Below are 11367 nucleotides of genomic sequence, written 5' to 3' on the forward strand. Positions count from 1 at the left end.
AACAGGTCATGTTTTGTGGATTTCTTTAATTACAGGTGAGGTAATGTAGCTGTGTCAATAAGCCCCCCTGCATCCACAGACCAAAATACTCAGTGACCTGTTGGGAAACCTGAGGGTTAAGATAGAGAACCCCTGAGCTACACAATCCATAAGCTGTGTTAGAGAAGTCCCTGAAGACCTATTCTTATGCCTGCATGTCACCTGCCCCATTGTGTTACCATCCTGTCAGGGACAAGCTGCACAGATCAGGGTAGACCGGGAATCACACAGGGTGGTGTAGACAGACTTTACCAAAGTAACAGAAATCACTGTAAAAAGGATTTTATTCTGCATAACATTTTTAGTTTTACAACAAAAAAAATAGTTTTGTGGACAAACACAACAACTGAGGAGACTGCAAAGGGGTTTATGAGCATTCAAGACTTCCTGAGGGCACTGCAGGGGGGTAAGGGACCAGTCTGAACCCTGGGATACACTCACCAGGGTATGGGCTATGGGATCCAAGCCGAGAGAAGAGGAAGGGATTGGGCCATAGTTACAAGCGTGCACAGTACTGTCCATGTTCCAGGACCTTACAATGCCCGATAGGGAATAATGTTCCCAGAGCAGCTTATGAAACAGACACCTGACTGCCATCTAGAGGCCAGTACAGGCATTACGTGTACAGGTTTTTACTACAGTATGGAGCACCCACTCAAGTTACAAGAGATCAGATGTAAAGTCATGTGTGAGCTGGGAGCATCTAACAGACAAGCACACGATAAATTACAGCCCCCGCAGCATGGGTGTACCACAGTGCAAATTAACTAGAGGCTGGAGGAAAGATTCTCAGCAGCCATTTGTCTTGAAGCCTTTCCTCCTCACCCCATTACATTTGGGAAGGGAGAAAGTCTCCCATTATTATAATTATAATTTACAGTCCAGAGTCTGAGCAGAGAGCTCACTGGAAACAGGATGCTGCAACCGGAGATTAATCCACCTCTTCCATGTGAGATGCATCCTCGTCACCCTCCAGAGGGGGGATCTCATCAGGGACAGACTGAGACACCTCTTCCACCGTGGCCTCATCTTCATCAATACCTGCAAGAACATCAGACAGTGAGCGAGTGAGCCAGCGGCTATGATTGTCCTACACAACTAGACAGCCAGAGTGCTCCTTATATGGAAGTCGCAGCTACAGATTACTTGCTGCCAGTTCTAGGACAACTGCACTGCCAGCTTTCCTATAGAAAAGTCCATTCCAGGACAATTCTGACAGTGAAACAAGATTAATCTATTCTAAATCTATTACCTCAGAATTGGGCAAGAGACATTTCATCTAGCATGTGGAGGAAGTGAAGTCACTGACACCTAATTCAGGGATTTCAGCTATAACCATTAAATGTGGTATTTTAAGCCATGATTGAGATTTTTGAACTTTTAAATTCTTCTACATCTCCACCAAGGAGAAAGCGACACTTCTGAATTGTTAAAACTATTGACAGGTCAACAATGAACTAGCACACTGCTAACTAATCTAGGGACAGTGCAGCACTTACCCAGGCCAAGCTTGATCATCCTGTAGATCCTGTTGGAGTGTGTCTGGGGGTCATCCAGGGAAAAGCCAGAAGACAGGAGAGCGGTCTCAAACAGCAGAACAACAAGGTCTTTAACGGCTTTGTCATTCTTGTCCGACTCTGCCTTCTGCCGCAGAGTCTCCACAATTGGATGCTCCGGGTTGATTTCAAGATGCTTCTTGGCCATCATGTAGCCCATTGTGGAGTTATCCCTCAAAGCCTGTGCCTTCATTATACGCTCCATGTTAGCCGTCCACCCGTAGGTGCTAGTGACAATACAGCATGGAGAGGACACCAGGCGGTTTGATACAGTCACCTGTCAGAGATAATGACACTGAATTTAATGCCAGAGTATAAAATATAAGGTTCCACATATTCATTGACACCTATGTTAGCAAATACTATGGATACAGGAGACCCTTCAATCAATCATGTACTCCTGTCAGGACCTCACCTTCTCCACCTTCTTGTCCAAGATCTCCTTCATCAGTTTGCACAGACTCTCAAACTTTGATTTGTCCTCCTCCATCTTTTTCTTCTCGTCGTCATCCTCGGGAAGCTCCAGACCCTCCTTTGTGACAGAAACCAGAGTCTTTCCATCAAACTCCTTCAGCTGCTGAACGCAGTACTCATCGATGGGCTCAGTCATGTAGACCACCTCAAAGCCACGTTTGCGCACACGTTCCACAAAAGCAGAGTTGGCCACTTGCTCCTTGCTCTCACCTGTAGCCAGGATTAGAACGATCAATCAGATCACCCCAGTTAACAAGCCAGCAACCCTCATCGAATGCACCTGTATGACACCAGCATCAAGTGCTCACCAGTAATGTAGTAGATGCTCTTCTGAGTCTCCTTCATACGAGACACGTATTCTGTGAGAGAAGCCATCTCATCTCCAGTCTGGGATGTGTGGTACCTCAAGAGCTCAGACAGCTTCTTCCTGTTGGTGGAGTCCTCATGGATCCCAAGCTGGATAGGGAGAATGAAAGTCAAAACAGAAAAACCAAATCCTTTTCTCCTAACCCTAGTAGCAGTCTCTACAACCAGCGCTGCATTCACCATATCTTGCAGATAAGGGAGCAAAGATGTGGGCTTGCATTAAAGAACTCCAGCACAGGCTGCATTACCCCCTGAACCCAGTCACCTGAGGTCTAATGACACAAGTACGGCATTTCTAGGAAGTCCTACCCTAGCAGGAGTGAAGAGCCCATCAGACTTCTAGGACCCTACCGAACACAAGCTGCGTAGTATTTGGCATTTTCTGGTTTAAGCCTTACTGAAGCCCAACAGAAACTGCATTAGACAGTGCGGAAACATTAATATACCCCTTACATATTTGCAGTGCATTTAGCAAATGCTATAATAAAATAGAGATTAAAATACCCTCACTTACTATATCCAGATGCGAGTTTCACCAACAGTATACATGTATATTGCCCAACTCACACGTGGGTAAAGCTCTACCACACTACATATGCCCTCACCTTTAAGTTCTTGGAGAAAGCTTCATAGAACTTCTTGTAGTTCTCCTTATCCTCCGACAGTTCAGTGAAGAGCTCTAGACACTTCTTCACAATGTTTTTACGGATGACCTTCAGGATCTTGCTTTGCTGGAGCATCTCTCTGGAGATATTCAGAGGAAGATCCTCTGAATCCACCACACCACGGATGAAGTCTGACAAAGGAAGATAAAGTAGACATTTAGATTATATAATGCAGGATAGAACAATTGAGCAACTCAATGAAAAAAAATATAAAAATCAATTCAGCATTAGAGAAAGCCAGTAACCACATCACTTCGAATCAAATACAGTTTCCAACTCATACAATAGTTCATAACAGTCTTGTTGCTACAAACTAATTTTATTTCTGCATTGGCACTTAGGTCATAATGAATGGAAGAGACTTACTCAGGTACTCTGGAATTAATTCGTCACAGCTGTCCATGATAAACACCCTGCGCACATACAGCTTAATGTTGTTCTTTTTCTTCTTGTTCTCAAACAGGTCAAAAGGAGCCCGACGAGGAATGAAGAGAAGGGCCCGGAACTCCAGCTGACCTTCCACAGAGAAGTGCTGGAAAAACAGGACACAAGAGCTTCAGAGAAGGTCCATGACAGACTATTTTCCAGCTGCACCACTGAGCAAGCTTACCTTGACAGCAAGGTGGTCTTCCCAGTCATTGGTCAGGCTCTTGTAGAACTCTCCATACTCCTCTTGGCTGATGTCATCAGGGTTACGAGTCCAGATTGGTTTAGTCTTGTTTAACTCCTCCTGGTCAATGTACTTCTCCTTGATCTTTTTTGTCTTTTTCTTTTTGTCCTTCCCCTCTTCTTCCTCATCAGAACCCACATCCTCTATCTTGGGCTTTTCTTCATCGCCTTCCTCATCTTTCTTCTCTTCCTCCTTTTCCTCTTCCTCTGCCTCATCGTCACTGATCTCCTTCTCTCGCTCCTTCTCCAACTGTTGGAACCATAAATAAGAGCTTAAAATCTAAAGCTTTAACTGTTTTCATGCTCCATCAGTACCACTTTACACATCTATCCAAATGGGAAATAGCCAGGGCATCAATCCCCACCACAGATTACAAGTTAGAGTACAATCTCACACCTGTCTCCATTGTCTAAGAGCACAGACAAGACATAATGGCCAAGTTTTTTTTTTTTTTTTTGGTCTAAAGGCACCCATACATCAGCGACGGATCGCTGCAATCCTGCATCGCAGGATCGGTGAAAACCAACATGTTTTATTTAACAGATATGCTTATCACGATCGAAAAATGATTGCAAATGGCACATTGGTGAAATTCTACATGTTAAATTTTACCAATCCTGCGAAGGATCACTGAACATCCATGGCTGCCAGTCGGCATTTCCAACTAGGGGCTCACCGTTTCTGATCCAATCACAGGATCGGACGTCTGATATATGGTGGCCTTAAGCCAGAGTTCTGCTTTAACATTGAGCCAAAGTTTGAATTGGTGGAAAGCTAGGAAAAGCAATTTCATATGTTAAGTTACATTACTGACATTAAGTAAGTGATAGGGAGACTTAGCATTGGCTTTTATTAATTAATTTTCCCAGGATAATGTAAATTATGAGGCCAAGTTCAGTCAGCTTACCAGTGTCCTTATCCACCTCCCCACCATTGCAGTCCAGGCTAGCCATGCTTGAGCCTGGATGGTTAAATCAAATTGATGAATGTGCCAATTAAGTCATTTGTGCTCAGGCATGGACATCCTTTAACCCTGGACTAATGGCAGAGTTTGGGGACCTCTGCTATAAACTAAAGACATCGGTTTACACCTGTGGGAAGTACTCACATAGAGGGTAATTGGGTATCCGATGAACTGGGAGTGTTTCTTAACCACTTCCTTTACTCTCTTCTCCTCCAGGTATTCTGCCTGATCCTCTTTCAGGTGCAGTATGACCCGGGTGCCACGGCCAATGGGTTCACCTGGAACAAGTACAGTTGAGTATTTCAGGCAGAATCTTTAACACCTACAAGTGATCATCCATCCGAGATCACACCAGGTCTGTCCTCTGGTATATAGTCTACTAAACTGGGGCTCCAAACATTGCCATGGACCAAGTTAAGACCAGATCAGCATCCTATCAGGATCCATTTCATTCATAAATGTGCCTCCATTTACATTAAACCAGGGTTGCATAATTAATTTTTTTTTTTTTTTAAAAGCTAAAACATTTATTTGATTTAAATCTGTTTTGATTTAAATAGGATTTATTAAAAACATTTAAGTTTTAAATTCTTAAACATTTAATAAAAAAAAATATTGAAATCAAATAGTTTGATTTATTGATGTTTTTAAATAAAATTTTATGCAACCCTGTATTAGACATGGATTATGCAATTGGGGTCCCATGTATACAACATTCGCAGCCGCTCATGATTTCACATTACACATTAGGTTTATTAAGCACATCATGTTGCCCATGGGGTATTGGTTCTTCTACTCACCATGGTCTGTCTTGACTGTGAAGCAGCCCCCAGCTGAAGATTCCCATGCGTACTGCTCATCATCGTTGTGTTTGGTGATCACCACAACCCTCTCTGCCACCAGGTAAGCAGAGTAGAAACCAACACCAAACTGGCCAATCATGGAGATGTCTGCACCAGCCTGCAGAGAAGACAATGCTTGTATGTGCCACAAAGACAGCAACTATACAGTCCAGGAAAGCAAACCAAGTTCAAGTTAAGTTGTCAGTAGCCAGCAGTACTTACCTGCAGGGCCTCCATGAAAGCCTTTGTACCAGACTTGGCAATAGTCCCGAGGTTGTTGATGAGATCAGCCTTTGTCATGCCAATGCCAGTGTCCACCAAGGTCAGGGTACGCTCTTGGCGGTTGGGGATGACGTCAATTTTAAGTTCCTTGCCACTGTCCAGCTTTGATGGGTCTGTGAGGCTCTCATATCGGATTTTGTCCAGGGCCTGAAAGGACACAAGATGTTGTGAATAGCTGATCACAGCAGTTAATACACAAAGCACCCGCGACTGTCACCCTCACTCACATCGGAAGCATTGGAGATCAGCTCGCGCAGGAAGATTTCCTTGTTGGAGTAAAAGGTGTTGATAATCAGAGACATGAGCTGAGCAATCTCAGCCTGAAAGGCAAAAGTCTCCACCTCCTCCTCGCCATGATGAATTTCTTCAGGCATCTGGAAAAGTCAGGACAATTTTACACTGCTGTACGGGACACTACAGATCCCACTGCAGTCAGCTATACAGGATGTTAGACTACTATTACACAGGCCATTATGGGTCCGACAGTAACTGCAAGTCTAGAACTGGTAGAGCTGTGTATTACGCACAGTTCCAGGACAGGGGAACAAGGAAGTGGTACAATGTACACAAATGACCCCAATTATAGTGCTTTGTGTACTATGAGACATGGAAGCCAAAAGCAACAGTAAGTGAAAGCAATTGCATTCTCCCTGCAGCCAGCAGATGGCTGGAGATCCTATTATGTCATGCAGCTAAGTCATTGTGTGAAACAGCTGCAGAGATAGGACGGCACAGAAAGGAAGAGGAGGGCACAGCATCAGGAAAAAGAGGGCCATTACTCAGCACACACTGCGGACAATGGGAGTTACACTTCTACAAGGGAGGGGGGATATTTACACTGCGAGACCTCAACATTTTCTATCACCACAGACCTGTCTGCACTACAAGGGGTCATAAGCCATATACTATATCCTAACGAGATGCAGAGGTCTTATTATAGCACCCACTAGACACTGGTACAAAACCTGCCCCTCAACCTCCCAAAACTCAATCTGCTCTGGGCCCTCTCCACATGCAGTGCTTCATATTCATCTACCACCACCTACAGCAGCACCCCCCAAACCACCATTCGTCTGCCACAACCTACAGCAGCACCCCCCAAACCACCATTCGTCTGCCACAACCTACAGCAGCACCCCCCAAACCACCATTCGTCTGCCACAACCTACAGCAGCACCCCCCAAACCACCATTCGTCTGCCACAACCTACAGCAGCACCCCCAAACCACCATTCTTCTGCCACAACCTACAGCAGCACCCCCCAAACCACCATTCGTCTGCCACAACCTACAGCAGCACCCCCCAAACCACCATTCGTCTGCCACAACCTACAGCAGCACCCCCCCAAACCACCATTCGTCTGCCACAACCTACAGCAGCACCCCCCAAACCACCATTCGTCTGCCACAACCTACAGCAGCACCTCCCAAACCACCATTCGTCTGCCACAACCTACAGCAGCACCCCCCCAAACCACCATTCATCTGCCACAACCTACAGCAGCACCCCCCAAACCACCATTCGTCTGCCACAACCTACAGCAGCACCCCCCAAACCACCATTCGTCTGCCACAACCTACAGCAGCACCTCCCAAACCACCATTCGTCTGCCACAACCTACAGCAGCACCTCCCAAACCTCCATTCATCTGCCACAACCTACAGCAGCACCCCCCAAGCCTCATTCATCTGCCACAACCTACAGCAGCACCCCCCAAGCCTCATTCATCTGCCACAACCTACAGCAGCACCCCCCAAGCCTCCCCTGCACCACCCTATAACCCCCTTACTTTCCAGTACCAAAGACACCGACCTTAAGTTCTTTAGCAGCCTTTCATTGTATGCCTTTAAATCAAAGCATACAGTACCCCAAACACCCCCACATCAGACCACCACAGCCTGCTCTACCCCCACCTCAGTGCTTTTAACTCCTACACCATCCACCACCTACAGAACCCCTAGTTAACCTACTCCGAGTACCCCAACACAACCTGCCCCCACAGGATACAGTGCCTCAAACTCACTCCTTCCATTAGCTACAGCATCCCCAAACTCAGCCTACTGCCCCCCACCTCAACCCCAGTGCTCCAGCCTGCCCCGATCACCGCTGGGCCATGGCCATACCCGTCCCCCTTTTCACCGAGGCACCTGGGGTATCCCCATTTTGCCAGAATAAAGGGGTACTCGGTGACTGCAGTGACGTCATTCCCATGATATGCGGCACACCACGTGCCCCCCCTACCCGGTCTAGAATGTTCCAGGGGCGGAGCTATGCGTGACACAGAGCACGCTTCTCCCATGCAGACTAATAATTAACCATGGACCAGCCAAAACCCCTTCCTTGTACCCCGTGCTGAGTACCCGAGTCCCCGCTCTACCCGAGACTCAATCTCCCGGCCCAAACTCCCTGATGCGTAGACGCCGGGCCCGGTACCTTGTGACTGGAACCTGCAACTCGCTGACTCCTGGCGGCGGCTGAAAGAAGAGGAGAGGAGCTCTCAGCCGGCGCCTTATATACAGCGGGGAGGAGCGTGGCGAGAGATCCCTCCGCTACCATTCACACACTGCACGGAACTACTTTACCTCCCTTACCTCCCGCCCGTGCCCCCGCCATACATGGTGTGTGTCATAGGCTCATGTACATATGTATGGTGTGTGCTATAGGCTCGTGTACATATGTATGGTGTGTGTGTCATAGGTTCGTGTACATATGTTTAGTGTGTGTCATAGGTTCGTGTACATATGTTTAGTGTGTGTCATAGGTTCGTGTACATATGTTTAGTGTGTCATAGGCTTGTGTACACATGTTTGGTGTGTGTCATAGGCTCTTGTACATATGTATGGTGTGTGTGTGTCCTAGGCTCTTGTACATATGTATAGTGTGTGTGTCATAGGCTCTTGTACATATGTTTAGTGTGTGTCATAGGTTCGTGTACATATGTTTAGTGTGTCATAGGCTTGTGTACACATGTTTTTATGTGTGTCATAGGCTCGTGTACATATGTATAGTGTGTGTGTCCTAGGCTCTTGTACATATGTATAGTTGTGTGTCATAGGCTCGTGTACACATGTTTGGTGTGTGTCATAGGCTCGTGTACATATGTATGGTGTGTGTCATAGGCTCGTGTACATATGTATGGTGTGTGCTATAGGCTCGTGTACATATGTATGGTGTGTGTGTCATAGGTTCGTGTACATATGTTTAGTGTGTGTCATAGGTTCGTGTACATATGTTTAGTGTGTCATAGGCTTGTGTACACATGTTTGGTGTGTGTCATGGGCTCGTGTACATATGTTTAGTGTGTCATAGGCTTGTGTACACATGTTTGGTGTGTGTCATAGGCTCGTGTACATATGTATGGTGTGTGTGTCCTAGGCTCGTGTACATATGTATGGTGTGTGTGTCCTAGGCTCGTGTACATATGTATGGTGTGTGTGTGTCCTAGGCTCTTGTACATATGTATAGTGTGTGTGTCCTAGGCTCTTGTACATATGTATAGTGTGTGTGTCATAGGCTCGTGTACATATGTTTAGTGTGTATCATAGGTTCGTGTACATATGTTTAGTGTGTCATAGGCTTGTGTACACATGTTTGGTGTGTGTCATAGGCTCGTGTACATATGTATAGTGTGTGTGTCCTAGGCTCTTGTACATATGTATAGTTGTGTGTCATAGGCTCGTGTACACATGTTTGGTGTGTGTCATAGGCTCGTGTACATATGTATGGTGTGCACTCATGCTGCACAAAAACAACAAAAAATATATATATACAGACACTGTTTATACACACTATATAAACTACACACAGACTGCAATGTGCCCATATATATATATATATATATATATATATAGTACACACAGACTGTACTGTGCCTTATATACTGTACACAGTATACCGCTATACCCGTGCAACTCTGCTAGCGCTCGGCGTCCTTTTAGCATCTTTCTTTGCCAAAAATGGGTATAAGTTGCAGTGTAGGATGCACTAATTAATTTGATATACAACACTTGCATATCTATGTGCGATTGAGTCTGTAAACAGAACTTAACGTGGATTGTTAAGTTCTCTGCATTGTAGCACTTCGGATGTTGATTAAGAGACTCAGTCGCACACAGATATACAAGTGTCACATACAAAATCAGCACGGTCTCCTGGTGCATCCTAGTTGCATCGCATTGCGACTTAAACAAATTTTTTTGAAAAAAAAAAAAAAGTTGCACAGGACGAGGAGCGCCGAGAGGGGCTGTTTGGCGCAACTGCAGCAAAGATGAGGGAGGACACATCTGTGTATATATATTTATATACATACAGAGTGGATGCTAATCATTGTCTATTCCAATTAATATATGTATGTATGTGTGTGTGTGTATATATATATATATATATATATATACACACAGTATACATACTCTCATGCTGCATATGCTATTTACCTGTACATTATATATAGCCACACTGCACTTCCCAAATACCCATACTGCATGATTTATATACACAAAATTGTATAATAAACTAACTAGCTATAATGACAGACAATATTTCACTTGCTGACAGATTATCACTTGACTACTAAATTGCGGAATAAAATGACAGACACTGTTCGACTTACTGACAATTTACTGATTATTATTCTGTTTTTTTTTCTCTGTTATTTTCATTATCTGTTTTCCTCCACTCTACTCTACTTTGGGCCTGATTCAGACCCACTCACGATGACCTGGAGTGTGCGCTGCAAGCTGGCCGATTGGTCCGGCTTCAGTGGCGCTTGGAGATGACGTCATCTCCAAGCTTCCACTTTCAAGCCGGGTCTATGCAGACCCGACTCCGGTGTGAGCGGCGAGTCGGCGCCGGCTAAATTCTGGGTCTGATCCGGATAGGAACTCTGTTCCAACTCCGGGTCAGACCCGGAATTTTGGTGGAAGAGGGGTATAAATGAAAAATGCTGCGGTGGTGATTAGCTTCATTAATAAATGGGGCACTGTCACCAGCTCTCTGTTCAGACTGTCCTCTCCTCAGCACGCACCTCTGGGGGAATATAATAGCCTCCGATCTGTAAAAACTGACGATTTTCTGGCGAGTTTCAAGTCTCCATATGTAATAAAATGAGACTAGAGGGCCATGCCATCACACTGCACATTCAAATGGGATCATAAGTGTAATTTCCCTGCATTGGTTATATGGCACAATGGGGGTCATTCAGACCCACTCGCGAGCGTCAGTACGCTCGCAAGTGGGTTGATGGTCCCCACTGCGCATGCGCACGACGGAGGGAGCTCCAGGACTTTCCATCGCTCCAGGTCTCGCACCAAAGGGGGCGTGCTGTCGATGTTGGTTGACAGCACGCCCCCTTTGGTGGGCGTTCCGGGGGCGTGCCTGCCAGACAGAGGCGTTCCTATGGGAACGCCTACCGTCTGAAGCCGGCCCCACTGACATCACTAGTGATGTCAGTGGGAGTGATTTTGGCTCTGATAGAACCAAAATCACTCCTGGCCTTGCGGTTGAGAAACCC

General features: G+C 45.7%; 1 protein-coding gene across 1 annotated transcript; it reads right to left on the bottom strand.

The window, feature by feature from the left end:
• Window positions 1-305: 305 nt before the first annotated feature.
• Window positions 306-8397, bottom strand: HSP90AB1 (heat shock protein 90 alpha family class B member 1). The gene is made up of 12 exons (XM_088445387.1): window positions 8292-8397; window positions 6086-6232; window positions 5799-6005; window positions 5535-5694; window positions 4879-5012; window positions 3711-4019; window positions 3467-3632; window positions 3041-3231; window positions 2378-2525; window positions 2011-2279; window positions 1539-1872; window positions 306-1080 (listed from the first exon to the last, which is right to left on the bottom strand). Exons 2-12 carry the CDS (start codon window positions 6230-6232, stop codon window positions 971-973), a joined length of 2175 nt encoding a protein of 724 aa, XP_088301513.1. The 5' UTR covers window positions 8292-8397; the 3' UTR covers window positions 306-970.
• Window positions 8398-11367: the final 2970 nt, after the last annotated feature.

The sequence above is a fragment of the Taudactylus pleione genome, unplaced genomic scaffold (assembly GCF_031769625.1).
Source record: "Taudactylus pleione unplaced genomic scaffold, aTauple2 ptg000378l, whole genome shotgun sequence".
Lineage (NCBI taxonomy): Eukaryota > Metazoa > Chordata > Amphibia > Anura > Myobatrachidae > Taudactylus > Taudactylus pleione.

Excerpts from the sequence above, each read along its gene's own strand:
- HSP90AB1 (XM_088445387.1), bottom strand. The coding sequence starts at position 6,232 with ATGCCTGAAGAAATTCATCATGGCGAGGAGGAGGTGGAGACTTTTGCC. Across the intron at positions 5,695-5,798 it reads CTTTCATGGAGGCCCTGCAG|GCTGGTGCAGACATCTCCAT; the intron begins GTAAGTACTGCT and ends TCTTCTCTGCAG. Across the intron at positions 3,232-3,466 it reads ATTAATTCCAGAGTACCTGA|ACTTCATCCGTGGTGTGGTG; the intron begins GTAAGTCTCTTC and ends TTCCTTTGTCAG.